The sequence below is a fragment of the Dryobates pubescens genome, chromosome 8, assembly GCF_014839835.1.
Source record: "Dryobates pubescens isolate bDryPub1 chromosome 8, bDryPub1.pri, whole genome shotgun sequence".
Taxonomy (NCBI): domain Eukaryota; kingdom Metazoa; phylum Chordata; class Aves; order Piciformes; family Picidae; genus Dryobates; species Dryobates pubescens.
The window spans coordinates 1,184,135-1,202,702 of record NC_071619.1 but is presented as its reverse complement, the minus strand read 5'-3'; the positions used below and the strand labels follow the sequence as shown (position 1 = coordinate 1,202,702).

At 49.1% G+C, this 18,568-nt stretch overlaps 1 protein-coding gene across 7 annotated transcripts in view; it reads left to right on the top strand.

The window, feature by feature from the left end:
• Nucleotides 1–18,568, top strand: part of TACC2 (transforming acidic coiled-coil containing protein 2) — a 111,722-nt gene that overhangs the window by 18,164 nt on the left and 74,990 nt on the right. For all 7 annotated transcript variants that reach the window (XM_054163871.1, XM_054163870.1, XM_054163869.1 and 4 more), the window contains exons 2-3: nucleotides 3,342–3,467; nucleotides 11,369–11,500. In XM_054163871.1, the coding sequence (XP_054019846.1) occupies nucleotides 3,342–3,467; nucleotides 11,369–11,500 (258 nt within the window). The remainder of the gene's footprint in view (nucleotides 1–3,341; nucleotides 3,468–11,368; nucleotides 11,501–18,568) is intronic.

The window sequence follows — 18,568 nt, the reverse complement described above, 5'->3', positions numbered from 1 at the left end:
GGGAATTAAGTAGGGGTAGGGCTGGTGAGAGTGCTGGGAGCTCAGTCCTGCCTTGTGCTCGGTGGTGCCATTTCCCAGAGAGTTCTGGAGTAAGAGCAGGATCTATAAATCTTACTGTTATCTCATTAAAAGCAACCAAATGTTTGGGACTGGGAGATAACAGGGCTTGAAAAGCTTATTGGTTTCCCTTGGAGAACACTTGGAGCTGTTGTTGGCTGTCCAAAGGGAGCTACATCCAGCTCTCCTGGTTGGAAAAACATGGGCAGGGAGAAAATGCCAAGACCTGTAGCTGCCTTCTGTCTCCAGCACCAGTGTCAAAATATCTCAGACCTTCAGCATGAAGCTGGGGGGGGTTAAGCTTTGTATCTCACTGATGTCAGTAGGGTAGCAACAGAGGGAGCCTCCATAGTGCCTCAGGCTTGCCGTGTGTGGGGGGTTGGTGCTGAGGGGCTGACCCCCATGTCTCTGTGTTTGTATGTGGAAAGCTGTGCTTCTTGAACCTGTTTTAAATGCATTCCCTGCCTTAGTTTGATAAGTTTTTACCTAGAAGTCAGACCTCCAGTGTCCAAACAGAAAGAACTACTGAGATTGGTGCAGCTCTCTCTCATTAATTGACACTGCATGTCTGCTGTGGGTCAAGCTCTGCCTGAAACGTTTGATTCATGTACCTGCCTTCCAAGAGTCACTTGGAGAATCTCTCTTCAAGGATAAGTAGAGGCTTTAAAAGTGAACTGATGAAGCTGAAGGACCTAAGGACACTTGATGGGCACAACGTCTTTCACTTGTGACGGGCTAATAACAGGCTGGAACCCCTAGGTCTTGAGGCTGAATTTAGTGTGCTGGCTGCAGCTGTCGGTAAGCAACTGCTTGTTACGCTGCGAGGTATTTTCCTCGGCAAAGTATTTCAGTCGTGCTTGTCATAAGTAGAATTTGGAAGTCATTTTAAGGCACTCCTCTTCGAGATTTGACCCAGAACTTGGGCAATGGAATGGAAAAACTCGTGGCTGCCTGAGAGCCTGATTCTTGAAACAGATTGGCCTGAGAGGTACTGCAGAGGACTTGCAGCAGGGACCTGGTGGCAGGCGCCTGCCAGGCGAAGGCGGCCGTGATGCCCAGGAATGTCAGTGGTGGAACTAGTTTGAGCAGCTTTTGGATAGCTTCATTGTTTGTGCTGAGCAGAGCAGGGTGGCCTGGCAATGAGCAGCTTCACCATCACCTCCCCACGCTTCACGTTACGTTGTCCCTAGCCTGTGGAACGTTGCTGTCTGGGAGCTTACCGTGCAGCAGAGGAGAGAGGCAGTGGGCAAACTTCTCACCACCAGAGCGGGGCATCACCAGGATGGCAGCTTCAACCTGCAGCTTTGGCTTGTGCTGTACTCTCACAATGTATTCTATTTCTGTGACATTCACAGGAAGGACCTTAGTGCTCTTCCAGGAGGCAGAACAAGACCTGCCCATCTGCATTTCACTCCTTGTGTAAGAAAGAGCTTGCACTGCAATGCCCTGCTGTCAAAGTCTGCTTTCTAAACACTCATTTAAAGCAATCCAGCGTGGGCACCCCAGTTTGTGCTGGAAGCATTGCAGCTCTTAGAGATGAGTGAGAACTGCTCCCTTTATGCTAGTAAGGTGGAGGGCTTCAGACTTTGTGAACATCTTGGCTCAGAGCTTGCTACAGCAGGCCGAGCCCTCAGGTGTGGTTAAACCAGAGACCACGTGGACAGTTAATTGCTTGGTATCGTAAGTAGATAAAAGTAATATTGTAAATGTTAAAAGGCAAAAAGGTCAGAGGCTGTAGGCTGCCATCTGGGAGCTGCACTCAGTGCAGTGGCTGAGCTCTGCTCTTGTTAGTGGTGGTGTAATGGAGAGGAGAATGCCGCTCGGCCTCTCAGGGATGCCATGGCCAGACAAACTGGACCAAGTGCAGAGTGATGCTGTGAGAACAGTGGAAATGAGAAACCCCCCAGCAGCAATGGCTTGCACAAGATCACAGATTCATTAACAATAAGATGGAACACAGCAGAGGAGGAGCTTCCTTCCCCCAGCAATGTGTCACGTTCCAGAATCCTCTAGGTAAAAGATAGGGAATGTGAATTTCTTCAGCTGGTTGCCTTCAGGTGCCCTGGAATAACACTGGCAGTATTAGCTACGGGTCATTAACTACTCCTTGTTAGAGTTTGGAACTAAAATTAAACTGCAGCAGAGAGTCATGATGAACTGGTGGCCTTGTGGTTAGGTGAGGCAGCAGTCAGCCAGTGGTAAAGCCCAGTTCCACCCATTGATTTTTATTTTTAAGCTGCAATTCCAAATGCTGAGTGACAGCTCCAAGTTTATATACTCCTGCTCAAATCCATCTGTGTGCAGTACCATCTGTCTGTGTCCAGGGCTGGATTCACTTGGTGGCACTGGAAGCAGTGTGGACAGAAGGGGGTTCAGGAAAGCAGCAGCTCAAAGCTGAGTCACTTGGGTGAAGCTGTCAGTGAAACTGGAGCCTCAGTTCTATGCTTTACAAAAACCTGAGGGGTTTGTTGAGCTTTATGGCAAACAGACACTTCCCAGACCTTGGTCTCCAGGTGGCCCCTGAGAAAGGTTGATGCAAGCAATGAAAACATTGGTTTGGGGAGGTTCCCATGGTTTGGTGCCCATGAAAAGCAAACAGCTCTTCTCCAGCCAATCTTCATTGCTTGTTGATTCAAGGGTGTGTTTCAGAGTGGTTTCTTTTAGCCAGGTAGTGCTGGTACTCAGCTGCACCCTGCTTTCCCCACGTACAGCACAAGGCTGGCTGTCTTCCTGTGTGTGCTGCCTGCAGCACCCAGGACACTTTGGTCTGAGTCTGCTTCTGTTGGAGTCCCACTGATGAGCCCTCATGCAGCTCCATGGCAGGTGGAAGCTGTGTTGTGTGGTTCCTGGCAAGGAGGGCTTGCCATTGCTCATGGTAGAGAAGTAGCTGCTTCTCTCCTTTGCCTTTTAAAATCAGAATCAAAATGGGGTAAATTCACAGTTGGGCTGTACTGCCTCATTGCTTCTGCAGTTGTGACACAAACAAAAGCAGCTTGTGTTGGAAATACCAACTCCTGCTGCAGTCCCTAGCACCCAAGTTAGCATCCACATCCTGAAGCCTGGGGATTCAGACAGTACAACTGTAGAATCATTTAGACTTGAAAAAGACCTCTGAGATCATTGGGTCCACCTCTTAACCCAGCACTGCTAATCCAGCACTAAACCACATCCCTAAGTGCCACATTTACACATCTTTTCAATATGTCCAGGGATGGGGACTCAGTATTTCTGCACTGAGTCAGTCCTCTAAAGCTGCCTTTTGCTGTGTCTTTTTTTCTCCTCAGCTCTTCTGGGCCAGGTGATGATATACAGTTGGCTTCTGCCCTTGATCCTTCTGAGCAACCCATAGCTGTTTCTGCTGCCAGTGGAAATGCTGACCCTGTGGATGCTTCTGAGGTGACTGCAGCAAGGTACTGTACAGCTGGAGCGGTGGGAAGCAGCTGCAGACTGCTTACTGGTGTGGGGGGTGGAGGACCACCCAGGTCACCGCTAGCTGAGAAACTGCTGGCACTCTTCTTGGGTGGATATGTGCCTGATATGGCCAGGGTCTGCAGTGTCTGTCTGTGTTCAGTGGAAATATTTAGCAGAATTGAAATCCCCCTCTATCAACACCTTCAAAGGAAGAGACCCTGTCTGCCCATCCCTGAGACTGAATTGCTCTGGCACGGAGCAGAGTCATGCTACCTCACCATGCAGTATGTGCACCTTCAGTCAGGTATCCAAGGCCAGGCTGGATGGGGACCTCAGTATCCTGGTCAGTTAGAAGGTGTCCCTTCCCATGGCAGGGGGCTTGCAACTATGTGGTCTTAAAGTCCTTTTCAACCCAACCATTCATTCTGTGAGTCTATGCCTTGTGTTTCTGGGGGGAGAGGGTTAGTAACGAGGTGACCAAGCCCCTGGACTTGTCGTTTTGAGAAGCTGCTTGGAAGAACAATGATGACTGTGAAGCATTCAGGTACCTCCTCTCTGCTAACACTGGGCTTTCTGTCTGCTTTTACTTGCCCTGAGAAGGGAAACTGTTGCTTTGTTTGTGCTGGTGGCAGTTGGATTGTCAAGGTCTTCGGGTGTCAGTTTGTCTTAACTGCCAGCAGTAGAGGAAGCTTTGTAGGGTGTGTTTGCCCTTCAGTCCCTTTCAATTCACTGGAGTGTAAACATCCACAGTATATTTAAGCTAGCATTACACTGGTTAGCTGAAGTAGCAATAACATGCTATCAAAGGCAGAGAGGAGCTTGTGTGGTTTGCTCAAGCCACTTGGAAAGCTGGGTGACTTTGCTGTTTAGCTCTTTCTGGTCCTCTGTTAGTCCCCAGCTGGGTAGTCACTAATGGTGACTGAGTGAACCTGTGAGAAGCAGCCTTGTTCCAGCAGGCTGGGTAAGATGATCTAGAGGAGCTTGCAGTGGGAGGCTAACAATGTGGATTTCTTTCTGTTCTTGTAAGCTTCTACTCAGAGTTGTGGGGTTCTTTGTTTTTAACAAAGGCAATTGGGTTCCTAAGGGGGTTTTGTGCATTCAGGTTTTTCTTGCTGATGGATTATTGGCCATAGTGACAAGGTGGTTAGAAAAGAGTGAGTAATTGAGGTGAAGCTATGAGCTCCTTTCTTGATATGAAGCAATGAAAAAAGACTAACACCAAAACTGCCATGGAGACCTGTACATGGGCTTTGGACTGCAGTTTGAAGTAGGAGGCTCTGCTGCCCTAGAGGCCTCAGTCTGCTGTTTGTAGGGGATAAGGCACACAAGCTGTGATTAAATGTCCCTGCAAGAAACATAGAGGAAGAGCAGTCCTGCAGTGTCTCAACTGACTGCTGCTTGTAAACCTCCTCAAGTCACACTGCTCACTTTCTGAATCTGGAATTTCTAGTTAATTCTGTTACACCCTTCTGGTTTATCTACTTTCATAACTTCTGTCTTTGAGATATTAGCAGCAAAGCCATTTTACACTTAGTCTTGGGGTTCTTTGCATCATCCCAGCTGTCCAGGCTGAGAGTGCTGGTGCTGAGCTCTAGTTAGCCCATTCAGGGTGGCTGAGCCCAGCAGGGATGAGGGCACACAGGCTGTGCAGCAACCACAGGACTTGGCTTTTGTTTCCATATCCTGACCTTGAGGAAGCTGCAAGGTTTTCTGCAAAGGTTCAGAGCTAAAAAGTTGCAAAGCAGGGATGTTCATTGTGAAAAAGGTGGGGTTTGAGTTCCTGAACTGGAGGAAAGTGAGCAAATACACTGTGGTCAGTGGCTGCAGGTGGTTCTGGAGGGGTTTGGTGTATGTTTTCACAAAGCTGCACAGATTAACTCTTGCCACTTCTGTTTATTTCCTTACTCCTTTATTTTGCATCCTGGTGCAGCTTTAGACAGCCTCACTGTTCTCCTTACATCTGTCTTTGTTGTTGTTGCTTGCCAGCTGCTCTGTGAGCCTTGCAGAGGTGTCTTGTGGTATCCCAGCAGTAGAAACCCAGTAGCTTCCCTGTGTGTCCACCTGCAGATGCAGCTGGTTGGCAGAAGCAGGGTTAATATCAGCACAGCTGGGCCACTGCTTTAGCTGTCTGAAACAGGCCTGGTGCAGCAGCAAGCAGCACTTCCAGCAGCAGCAAGCACTTCTGACTGACTTGTGGTTCAGTCAGACCTAAACTGGTGGTAACATAACGCTGGCAGCAGTGGGAATTTGCTCCCAGTGAAGATCAGTTCCAGCAGGATCCCTAACAGCAGGACTGGGACTGGGCTTTTCTTATCCAAGGGAAGCATTTCAGTGAGGTTTATTGTTTCACATCATTGCTTTGTCTCTCATCTTCTCTTCACCCTGGCGTGAAGCAGGTTCTTGCTTATCTAAGGAAGATGATCACGTTCATGCCACTGTCTTGGGGGCACTTCATGTGAAAGGACTGCACCACTGTTTTTCAGTGTGACTGCAAAAGTCATCCTCTCCAGGATAGTCATCACATGTGATGTCTCTGTGTGGGTACCTTCTGGTTATGCCTCTACACTATGCTTCTGAGGTGTCACCAGAGCTACTAGTCCTTCTGCAGTAACACTGTGACAATTACACAATGCATTTCCTCCCTATATTTTCAGTTATTTACTGGGCAGTGCCTTTTGATTCCATGCATTGGCTCATCAGGGGTGTCACACAATGCAGATGGTGTGTGTGCACTTCCACAGGGAGAAATAATGGTGTGTGTAAGACTGGGGTCAGTTTGTGCTAAATGTCTTCCAGATGGCAGTGCATAATAAGAGATCAGGTTGTGCCTCCATCTGTCCAGCCCAGAAACTCTATCTTTGTTTTGCTTCTTGAGGATGGCTGTCTGCCTTGCTGCTCAGATAACATATTGATCAGGGAAATACATGATTTCATCTGCTCACTGAGTAGATTTCATTTGCTGTCTCTGCAGAGGAGTGCCCTGAAAAGAGTTAGGTAAAAAGTTCACTGGCTGTTCTGCCAAGCATTTTTGTTTAGCAGTGGAGCTGATGGGCCAAGTTCTCTCTGGTTTGCCAATACATGTTGCAGGAGGAGAAATTTTGGCTAGACAGATCTCTCTCTTTGTGCTGCAGGTGCAGAGCTCTGCAGCAGGACTTCTGTTTTATATAAGGCATGTTTGGGTTGGAAAGGCAGAGAAGGCAGATAAGTGTCACAGCTGTGGGAGATAACAGCTCAGCTTAAAGATGTTAAACATTTCTGAGCAGTGTTTATCTGTTCCCTGCAACTTGCAGGCAAAAAACCAACCCCTTGCAAGTGCCCAGGAAGAAATGGCACCTTGGAAGGCACTTGCTGCATTCTTCAGGGTCAGGCCATAGGTGACAGGCAGGACAAGTCAATCCAGTCCCTTCCACATGCTAAGGAAAGCTTCTGCACTTGCATCTAATCTCCAGCTGAGACTGCAGAGCTGCAGCCCAGTGTCTAATCCCGACCAGAGAGAGCTGTCACAGCTCTGTCATGAATCCTGGGAAATGAAAGCTGTTCCAGACCAGGGCTGGTGTTGGAGAATGCTGTGCTCCCCTGATTCAGCCTCTCCCCAGCTCCTGTTATGCAGAGAGCACGTTAAGCTGTCATGGGGGAATTGGTGGTAGGGGCTGTCAGATGCACTAAAAGCTTTGCTGCTTTGTCTGCAGATGGACTTTTGCTGGTGGCACAGCTGAGGGCCTGGGGAGCTGTGAGGCTCTCAGGCTGTGCTCTCCTCAGCGACAGTGGCACAAGCAGGCAGGAATAGCCAGGGTTACCTGTATACACCCCCAGAAATTGAGATGGAGCTTGGAGAGTGTTTTCTAATCAGCTTGACTCTACAGGGTAAGAAGTGACCAGTGTAGGAGTTAATTTGTTGTGCACTGAGAAGACTTAACCCTTTTGGCTGTATCCTTGCTACAACCATCAGAATATTACCAGTTGCAAAACAATGCCAAACCATGTTTCAGTAAGTGCTGTGCAGGGGCAGTGGCTTGTTTTAATGGGGCTGCTGCAAGTACCAGGAGTTGGTATGTGTACTGATGTTGATGCAGACTTCATCTGGACAGTTTAGAATCTGGAGTCTGGGTAGGGTTGCTGTGCTGTGCTACTCTGCCTCAATTAGTCTGTACCATATCTGAGCTGCTGTGCTTCTGCCTTCTCTCAGGCTTGTGATGCCACCAGCATGCAGCACCCACCTGCATGTGATACCCACCTGGTGATGGACAATAATCAGTAGCACTCCTGTTGCTGTTGCAATTCTACCTGCAAACCATACTGAATAGTGCTCAAATAATGGTGTGGCAATATTAGCCCCAGACCTGGTGTGATTCGTCTTGAAACCAACTTCCCATGGCCTTGCTCAGTATTCCTTGCTATTTTGGAGCTCTTGTCAGAGTGACAGCAGTGGAGAAGAGGAGCAGAAGTGGCCTGTGGTACCCTGTCCTGCAGTCCTGGGGCACATGGGTGGATACCTTCTGGTACCTCAGCAAGTTCAACCAGGCCAAAGACAAGGTCCTGTGTGTGGGTCAGGGCAATCTCCAGTATCAATATAGGCTGAGTGGAGAGCAGCCCTCAGGAGAGGGACTTGGAGGGGGGTGTTGGTTGATGAGAAGCTAAGCATGACCTGGCAGTGTCCCAGAAGACCAGACCTATCCTGTTCTGCATGAAAAGCATTGTGGACAGCAGGTCAAGGAAGGTGATTCTGCCTCTCTGCTGCACTCTGGTGAAACCTCCCTTGGAGTACTGTGTCCAGCTCTGAGCCCACCAGCATAATAAAGACATGGACCTGTGGGGCAGATCCAGAGGAGGGCCATGAAGATGCTTGGGGGGGTGGATCACCTATGATACGAGGACAGGCTGAAAGACTTGGGGTGGCTCAGCCTGGGGAAGAGAATTCTCTGGAGACACCTTATAGCAGCCTTCCAGTACCTGAAGGGGGCTACAGGAAAGGTGAGGCTTGTACTGATAGGGCAAGGGTAATGGCTTCCAACTGAAGGAGAGCAGGTTTATATTAGATGTAAAGAAGCAGCTCTTTATCATGAGGGTGATGAGGCACTGGAACAGGTTGCCCATGGATGCCCCAACCTGGGAAGGGTTCAAGGCCAGGCGGGACAGGACTTTGAGCTGGTCTAGTGGGAGGTGTCCCTGCCATGCAGAGGGGCTGGAACTAGATGAGCTTTAAAGTGCCTTCCAACCCAAAGCATTCTGTGATTCTGTGAATCCGGTGTCTGATGGTGTTCAGATGAAATGTGGACAGAGGAAGGGAAATGATTTGTGGATCTTCCCCCATGCAGCTAACTGCAGCTCACAAAAGCACAGCCTGTGCTTTGTGAAGGGCAGGGAGCAGAGCCCCTCCAAAAGTCTGACAGCTTTGCTGGGCAGAGGGCTCTGGGGAGGACCCCAGTCCAAGAATATCCTGAAATACATAGAATAGAATGAAAAGCTGTTTGTGCTTCCCGAGGGAAGCTGGAGGGCTGTGGGTGTGCCGGGGGTGGTGAGAGGGGAACAGGTGGTGCCCAGGACAATTCACGTGAGAGGGGCTTATGCAGTGATTTGATGTCATTTGGTGTTCCTGCCTGGCTGGGCCCTCTTGTGAACTGTTTGGGGTTTGCAGGCCTGTTTCCCACTCCAAGCAGATGTTCAGCATTTGCTTATTTTTAGCAGCTTGCCTTTTGCCTTTCAAATCTCCCTTTGGCTAATCTCGGTGTGACCCTATATAGTCACATCGCCTCCCAGGGGGTTGGTGCGCTTCCTATATTAGGAGAGGGATGGTTTTAGCAGAGGGGAGAAGGCCTTTGCATGCAGAAGGATGCAATTTGCTTTCTATTGCTGTTTGTTTATGTATGTGTTTAACTTCACGTGACTGAAAATGTGGGGAGTGTCAGACCAGTTGGGACTGACTGGGAGAAAGAAAGGATTGAAGCAAAGGGAAGGAAACTTCTTAGAAGAAGTAACAGTGCTCATCCCACGGGGCACAAAGCAGCTTCATGGAGATGAGGTCATCAAGGTAAACCACTCAGAGCTTTCAGGAACTCAGAAGCTAGTGGGTGAGCACCCTGGGGAACAGCTGTTCTCATCCTCCTGTGCTGTAACTGAAGTCAGGGATGTGGTTGACGTCCTGTTGGTGTCTGTGTTTCTAAAGAAAGGAGCAATCTGTCCCTGAACTTCAGCTCTTACTCAGCAGCGTCATCTGATCTACCTGCTGCAGTTAGAATGTCATTACTAGGGGGAGGGGAGATGGTAAAGGAATGGCTAAGCTAGCTGTTTATATTTGCTCTGGGTTCCACCAGCACTGCCTTAGGTGTACCTGTGGCAGGAGCTGGCCTGAGGGCAGGCTGTTGGGGTAGCAGCCACACACAGGACATCTGTGTCCTGCTGGGGTGATGGAGCTGCCCTGGGAAGGACTGCGTGGCCTGACAGGATCCCACACTGCTGCTGAGACATGAAGGCATTGGCTGTTTAGTTTCCCTTCTGTCCTTAGCTCAGTGAGTGGCCAGGCACATGGGAGGGGGCAGTAGTGTGGTTGCCAGCGTGCTTCAAGTGAGGGACAGCGGAGTTGTGCTGCTGGGCTGATCTTTTGGATGTGTGGGTGGCTTACACTCTTCAAGAGCAAGAGAAGGCTCAGGAGAGAAGAGTTTTATTTGTGCTACTGTCAAAAGCCTTTCTTTTCAGTTTGTTTTTTTGCTTAAGGAAAAGTTGTTCAGGCTTCAGTGGTGCATTCTGCTCTGGTCTGCCTTGAGCAGGGGGAACCACTGCTCCCTGGCAGATGGCTTTTACCTCCTAGGCTCTGGGTGGTGTTTGTGTGCAAGAATCCCTTTCCTGCAGGGAGCTCCTCCTCAGGGAGCCTCAAAGCACCTTCCCTTGCTAGGAAGAAACCCAACCTTTCCAGCCTGTGTTTGCTTGCTCTGGAAAGCATTACATGGCTGTCCTGCTTCTGAGCCTTGTGAGGCTTTGTTGAGCAGAGGGGCTTGTAGGAATTAACAACTGCAGCAGCATTACAGTCCTGTAATCTTAACATTTGTGTCCTGAGCTGGGGGACTTTTAGCTTTAAAGCATAGGAAGAGCTTTAAAAGTAAGAGAATTTGGGTTTTTAAGTCCCAGATTTATTTCCTTTTGAAAGCCAAGCCAATGAATTGAATGTTTGGGTGGCACATGGAGGAGACAAGGCTGTGTGAGAAATGCAGAGTGGTCATTGGGGATTTCTTTCACTAATTTCATGGCAGTTGATGTTCTAGTCTGTAAGAGCTGTCAGAACTTTGCACTCTTATTGCTTATGTGGTCATCTGAGAAATTAAGTAAGATAGGGTTAATAGGAAGGAGTAATTTGCAGGAGGTGGGAGGGAGCTGGAGTTGGGATGAGGATGATGTGCTTTTTAAAGCCCCCTAGTTTTACATCCAGCCAGAGTTCAGGAGCTCCCCTCTCCCAGCCAGCTTGCCTGTCTTCTGCAGGGATGTGTGAGTGGCTCTCTTAAAGCTCTCAAGCTGCCTACAGCTATCTGAAGGGAGGTTGTAGCCAGGTGGGGGTTGGTCTCTTCTCCCAGGCAACCGCCACCAGAACAAGAGGACACAGTCTCAAGCTGTGCCAGGGGAGGTTTAGGCTGGATGTTAGGAAGAAGTTCTTCATAGAAAGAGAGATTGGCCATTGGGATGTGCTGCCCAGGGAGGTGGTGGAGTCACCATCACTGGAGGTGTTTAGGAAGAGACTGGATGGGGTGCTTGGTGCCATGGTTTAGTGGATTAGATAGTGTTGGGTTGGACTTAATGATCTCAAAGGTATTTACCAACCTGGTTAGTTCTGTTCTGTTCTATTCTAGATTTCACTAGAGCTTCTTGGGCACTTCTGAAACTTGTCAGCTTATTTCTAATACTTGTTTTGCAGCACTTCCAAGCCTGATAGCTGCCAGGAAGTGGATAACCGTGTTCCTGAGGATGTGCCTTTGGCTGCGGCCCCTGGGGAGGCTGTAGAACTGCCCGCTCGAGAAACTGAGGGCTTCACGAGGGACAAAAGGAGGTATTGTGCAGGGTGATTTCATAGGTTATGATGAATCTCTAGGTCTGAACATCCTGTGGTGTGAAAGAGGCTGAGGAATGTAACGTGTTTTGCCTAAGCTGTATGAAACCAGAGGGGACTCTCAAGACTTGTTCCGGTGTGTCTTGCTCCACAAGTCCAGAAGAGGGAGCTGGGGCTCCACAATCGTAACACATTCTGGTGGGGTTTTCAGTCCCTCTTCAAAAGTCTGAGTTAGTTTGGTTGGTTGGCTGGTTTGCTTGATTTGTTTGGGGGTTTTGTGTTCGGTTGGTTGGGTTTGGGGGTTTTGTTGGTGTTTTTGTTTGGTTTGTGGGCTTGGTTTTTGGTGAAACCGCAAGATCAGGTCACGCTCATCTTGCTCACACTGGTTCTGCTGATTGCCCTTCAGATGCTGTGAGCATCTCCCCCACCCCACACTGCTGATTTGCATTGGAGTTGGGCTGAAGGAAGAAGTTCAGCTTGGTTTTGCTCTTGCTGAAGAGATGTTGAATTATCTTGATGTCAAAGTTAAATATTCAGGTTTGCCTTGATTGGTGCCACAGGGTTTGATAGATGACCTGGGGCATTTTTGCTTGGTAACCCCCCAGACTGAGTCCTCCCATCTCAAGTACAGATGAGATGAGCCACGTGCTCGGGCAGTCTTGACAGAGCTTCAGATGACGCCTGGCTGGTGAGCCATTAACCAGTGTGCTGCTGTGGTTGGACAATCAAGGCATGCCCTTGGTGTGACATCTATTAATGGAGAAGGTCACAGCACAGCTGAGGCTATTAAATGGGCACTCCCAGGAGAATGGGTTCCTCCACCCCACAAATACAGATTGGTGGCTTGTGACAGCTATGCTCCAAGACACCACGGGAAACAGCTTTGCCACTAAAGCTCTGTACAGCAATGTCAGAGGTGCTGCTGTCAGCAGGAGGATGCCCAGTCATGTACACAGTAGACATGGTCTGCTGTGGGGCAGTGAATAAATAACCATCAGCAAATGCCATTCAGAAAACCACCCACACTGTAATGTCTAAGAAATGAATCAGATTGCACTGGGTGGGAAGGGATCTCCAGAGGTCATTTAGTCCAAACCCCCTGCAGTAAGCAGAGACATCCCCAAGGAGATCAGGTTGCTCAGAGCCCCTCATCGAGCCTGACCTTGAATGTCTCCTGGGGCTGAGGCGTCCACCACCTCCTTGGGCAACCTGTTGCAGTGTTCCACCATCCTCATAGTAAAGAACTTCAAGTTCTGATTATTTTGGTCAGAAAATGGTGTTCTCCCCTTTAGTGTATGTGCTTGCTGTAGCATGGGCCAAGCCCCCTGGACTTGGAGGTCCCTTCCAACCCAGACCCTCCTATGATTCTGTGTGATGTTCCTCCACGATGCTGTACTGGACACACACTTTATAACCCATGTGTAGCTGGTGGGGAACACAAGTCCTCAAGGGTCTGTTCTGCACCAGTAGGCAAGTTCTGCAGTCTGGAGGGAATTCTCTGAAGGAAGGGCAGATGCCATGGTGATTCTCTAAACACAGAGAGAGATGGTCAGGGGAGGTTGTAAGTCAGACAATACTCACCTCAAGATGTTGACTCTTCCAGGGAACCATCCAAAATGGCTTTAACTTTATGGACTCAATTTCACATCCTGGGAGTGCCTCAATGTAGTCACAGATGGCTGGAGTTTACAGACACAAACTGAAACCACCTAAACACATGGGGATCGTTGGGGTTGGTTTGTTTGTTCTGCTTTTCACTAGAATTCAGCATCAAAGAGAGGAGAAATAACTTTAGAGCTCTGCAGGCAAGCAGAGCTGCTTTGCTTGTGTATTGAGGTTGGCTTGTGCCTCAAGTTTCTGTTTGGTTGTGATAATGATGTAGTGTTTAATAATGTAAGTGTCTGTGTGTGCATAAGAAACTCTTAGAGGAGGTAAACAGTGGTGTAATGAAGTGATATTAGTGAAACTGCTTAATGCAGACTCAAACTCAGGCCTAGGCTGTCAGTTACCAGAATGTACACTGGCAAGCACCCTGGTGGTGCCTCTTCCTCTAAAGCTGGACTTGTGTGGTGGTTCTTGTTGTAACAAACACAGACTCTCACTGATCTTAATGAAAATAAGATGCTTATAGAGGTGGGAATTAGAGGTGCCTGTGGGACTGAAGAGAATTCTTGCCTCCTCTTGGAAAGCAAATCTCTTACTGCCTAAATAGCTCTTTGCTGTTAGAGTCAGCCCCCTGTGTAAATACTTCTTGGACTGTCTTGCATCTTTATGTGGTTCTAGTGTGTCCAGTGAAGTCAGCCAAGGGAATAGCAGCAAGTAAATTGGGTTGGGTTTCACTCTGTCACATTTATGGCAACTGCCTGGATGGCAAGGTGCTAAACTTCTGTAAAGGCTATGCCAGTGCAGATGGATCCTTGAGGCACTGTAGGTTCCTCTGTGATGCTGATGGCCATGTTATGAACTGTCACAGACACTTCATAATTGGGCAGAAGTGCTGAAATGCTGCCAGTGAGTGAAACTTGTCGATTGTGGAATGCCTGTGGATAGAACTGGGGAGGCTCTGAAGAGCTGATTGTATTGTTAGGAAGAGCAATGGGTCCAGCCCATTCTGTAGAGCAGAAAGAAAATGCTGTGTGTGAGAGTGTCCTCTCCTGCAGCACCACTACCTGCTTTGAAAGCTACAGCTGCGGTGTTCAGCGTGGCTGATGTGATTGGAGGGAGTCCTCCTTGGTTCCAGATGCAGGGTCCCTTTTCTTTCAAGAGCTCAGACTGGAGTTGGATGATTTTGAGAGGGTCCAGAGGGATAGGGAACTTTTACTGATTTCTGACATGGAATGCATTCTCTCTTCTACCTAATCCTCCTGAAATGAGCCTGGCCCCAGCTGGGGGCAGAGCAACAGAGCTGAAAGCAGAAACTCAGAAGTGTCTTTCCAGGAAGCTCCACTTTCTGCATTTCAGATTGCTTCCCTGGGAGGAAGCAGCACTGAGCTACTGCTGTCACACAGAAAACTGGGCAAGTTTGGGGACTTGTGGGTTTCATCTGCTTGACTATGTGTGGAAAATAGGTTTTCTCTCTTTGCACACCTTTGGAGAGGCTTGGTGTAAAACTAAACAAAAATCAGCGTACTGCCTTCATTTATGACCAGTGCTGAGAAATCCCAGACTGAATGGCTTTGAGCAATGCAGTCCAAACCAAGAAGGGATTAAATGGGGTTCAAAAGCACAAGGCCCTTCTCCTTGAGTGAATTTAACCCTTTGGAAAGGGATGTGTCATCACAGTAAATATTCAAGTGCACTAAGCAAGGAAGAGAGGAAAAATACAAGAGAGGGATTTGAATGTCATCTCAAGGCCTCTTTGTTTCCAAAGCATGGGCATTTGAGGGGTGTGTTTGTGTGGAGTGGTTCTAGTTTGTCTCTTCTGAGGGGGATAGTTTTGGGGTTTTAAAGTGTGTGAGGTGACCTGGATGGTACTTCAGTGTGTCTGCACTGTCCGGTGCACAATTTAAGTCATGTTCCTTTATAATAGCAGCAGAGCAAAAAGTGAAGTTGTTTAGATCTTGGAAACTAAAAGCCAGGTTTTCTTCTGGAGGCTTTGTGACTGGTATCCCAAAAAGCATTCACCATCATCTGAAGCACAGCAGTGTAACCAGATACCTTCCATGTAATCATCTGGTCTGGGGCAAGTGGAAAGGAACCAGCCATGGTTCTGCTCTTCCTTCATTTCCTCCCCTCCAGGCTTTGTGTCTCCTGAGTGATGTGTTCAGAACTGCTCAACCCCAGGCAGGGAGATGCTTTGTGTTGCTTAGGGTAAATCTCTTCAGCCTATTACTGAGTGGTAGCATCAAATCCTGGGACATCTGCTGTGTTTCAAGCCAAAATTGCAGTGGACTAAGTGCATTTTCATGTAGCTGATGGTGGGACTGGGAGGGACTGGATCCTGCCGGTTCCTCTGTGCGAACTCAGTCCTGTGTGTGCTGGGCTGAGGGTGGCTGAGGACGCCCACGTTGTGTGCTGGCAGAGGACAACTTCCCTCAACCAGCAAGAGCTCAACAAAGAGCTTTCAGTAATGGCTTTTTGAAAGGCAGAGCATTGGTGGATGCTCGACAGCAGCAGGAAGTGTCACCGCTTCTGGCACCAGGGCGCCGCTGCGAGCTGGGCTCTCTGGGGAGCAGGCTGCCCGCACGTTTACGCTCAAAGAGAGCAGTTATTTGTGTGTGTGGTACAGCTGCTCTCTCTCTGTGTGGCAGTGGACAGAAGGGTGCTGGTGGCCCTCTGTTTGCTTGTTGTGACTGTGTGTCTTACAGGTTCCCTCAGGCGCTATATGGTAATTTCCTCGCCGCTAGAGCAGCTTCGGCGGCGTGCAAATGAATATGGCCTTGCACTAATTAATCCCTCCACGAGGAATCTCAGAACTGCATTCATCATCGTGCACCAGCCCCATGAAACTGGCAGTACAGAAGGCACCTGGCTCGGGTGGCTGTTCCCTGGCCCTGTGGCACATGTGGTGACGGCTCTGAGGGCACCAGAGGAGTTTGCCAGTGCTGGAAGGGCAGAGGGCTTGCATGGCATCACCTCTTGTCCTAGAGCATATAACGTGGGTTAATACTGTTGAGTCAGGTGTGGTTTGCATTTCCAATAATCAGTGTTATCTGTGCTTTTGGACCACTCTACCCTAATCATAGAACTGTCAGGGATGGAAGAGACCTCAGGGCTCAGCCAGTTCCAACCCCCCTGCCATGGGCAGGGACACCTCACACTACAGCAGGTTGCTCACAGCCACATCCAGCCTGGCTGCAAACACCTCCAGGGATGAGGCTTCCACCACCTCCCTGGGCAACCTGTGCCAGGCTCTCACCACCCTCATGGGGAAGAACTTCTTCCTAACATCCAATCTGAATCTCCCCACTTCTAGTTTTGCTCTATTCCCCCCAGTCCTATCCCTCCCTGACACCCTCAAAAGTCCCTCCCCAGCCTTCTTGTAGCCCCCTGCAGATGCTGGAATGCTAAACCTTTTGCAAACAAAGGCAAAACAAACCAACAAACTGAGAAGACTCCAAGTGTCCATTGACTCTTTGGAAATGAGCTTGAAGCTGTAAGCTAACGTCTTTGAGAAGTTACCCAGCCAGCATTTGGCCACCCACCCTTGGCAGTCACAGTAAAGACCCACAGCAGGCAGGAATACCAGGTTTCTTGTCTGATTTCTTAATCCTGCATTTTCATAACCTAATTATTCATGTAGGCCCTGAGGCCAAGAGACCTTTGCATGCTGCCTCCTGAAATCTCCTGCAACAAGGTGCCCCCAGAGAGTGTTATTTGTGCTGATCTTAGCTAAGGGCAAGTGCATGAAAAGCCTTTTAAAATGTCAGTTCCCCCCCACCCCCAGCATTGTGCAGCTGCTTTCCTAATAAGCCTGGCTCCAGCTGTCTCAGGAATCTGCATCCCAGGATGTTTGGAGGCTTGGAAAGAAGCATGGAAGCCAGGAGAGAGACCATGGTCAGCCATGGCTGCTCTGTAACTCTGGTGCATGGAAATGTCAACAGAGCTTTGGACATGTAGCTCATGGAGTGGCCTGCAGAGGCATATTCAGCAGTCAGACAGACTCGCTCCTTTGGTGTGGTTGTGCTTGTGGTCTGAAAGCTGGGCCCAAAGTTTGGAAAGCAGGGGTTGAAAGCTTGTTTGGGATGCAGAGAATTCAGGACTGCTTTGAAAAGAGACTGAGAGTCCTGGGGCTGCTTAGTCTGGAGGAGAGAAGGCTGAGAGGGGATCTGATCAGTGTCTGAGGGGTGGGTGTCAAGTGGAGGGGGCCAAGCTCTTTTTCTTGGTGCACAGTAATAAGATAAGGAACAAGAGGTACAAGCCTGAGCATAGAAGATTTCAGCTCAACATGAGCAGAAAGTTCTTTACAGTGAGGGTGACAGAGCCCTGGAGCAGGCTGCCCAGAGAGGTTGTGGAGTCTCCTTCTCTGGACACATTCCAGCCCCACCTGGATGCATTCCTGTGTGGACTAACCTAAGTGCTCCTGTTCTGGCAGGATGATCTCTGGAGGTCCCTTCCAACCTCTGAGGTACTGTGATACAGCAGGAGCAGGATACAGGTGGAGTCTGAAATAGGAGTGTGCCTCAGCAGGAGGGGAAGGCGAGGGAGCAAAGGACAGGCCAGAGGCTGCATGAAATGATGCAGGACAAAGAGCTTTCTGCAGAGGTTTAACCAACCTCGAGCCTTAACTTGTGTCTCATTGGCAGATCTGTGTGGCAGACAGACCTCCCCCTTCCTTGGGTGAAGTCCCTGCACAGCCACCACAGAGACTTCCACACTGGAGGGTGTGCTCAGCTCCCAGAAACCTAATCTCCTTGTTTGTGTGGCTTCTTAATTTCATAAAGCCCCTCTGTCCATGGAATCCTCTGCTGTGTTCAGTTCTCACGTTGCTGCCGGTAATTCACTGCTGACCACTGAAAGACCATAGGCCCCCTGGCACCCTGAATAGCAGCGTGCAGGGGCCCCTTTTGTTATCTTTGCAGTGGCTTTCCCATGATGGAAAGTTCAATAAGTAAGCAGGCATCTCTTGGTTATTCATAACTCCTAATGCCATTAAACTCACTTGCAATGTAGATGAAGCAGTGACCCTAGCAACCGAGCAGCGGCGTGTGGGGGTGGGGAGCACAGTCACTTCGTTTTCATTCTTGTTTTGGAAACCCCTTCCAGTGTTTGTTTCCTCCCATCTGCGCTGCCCATCCTGCTTGCACCGTCACTGGGGACTCAGGTTTGCTTTGATTTGGCAGAGGGAAGCACTCTTGTCAGTGTGCTTAGGCTTAAAGCTCAGGCACTTTCTATGTCCCGAAGCGTGTATCGGTGCAGGTAAAGCACTTGCAGCACGTTGGTCTGTGTCAGTGTGGGGCACACAACGTGCTTAGCAAACTGGTTGATCTAGAAGGTAAATCCATGAAGCTTTACACCTAGTGTCTCCTCCTGTTGTGTTTTGTGTGATGTTATGCCATGGTAACAGAGACAGGGCTGTGCTCTGCCAGGGGATGCAGAGTGAATTGCTTCTGTTTTTCTTGAAGAGAG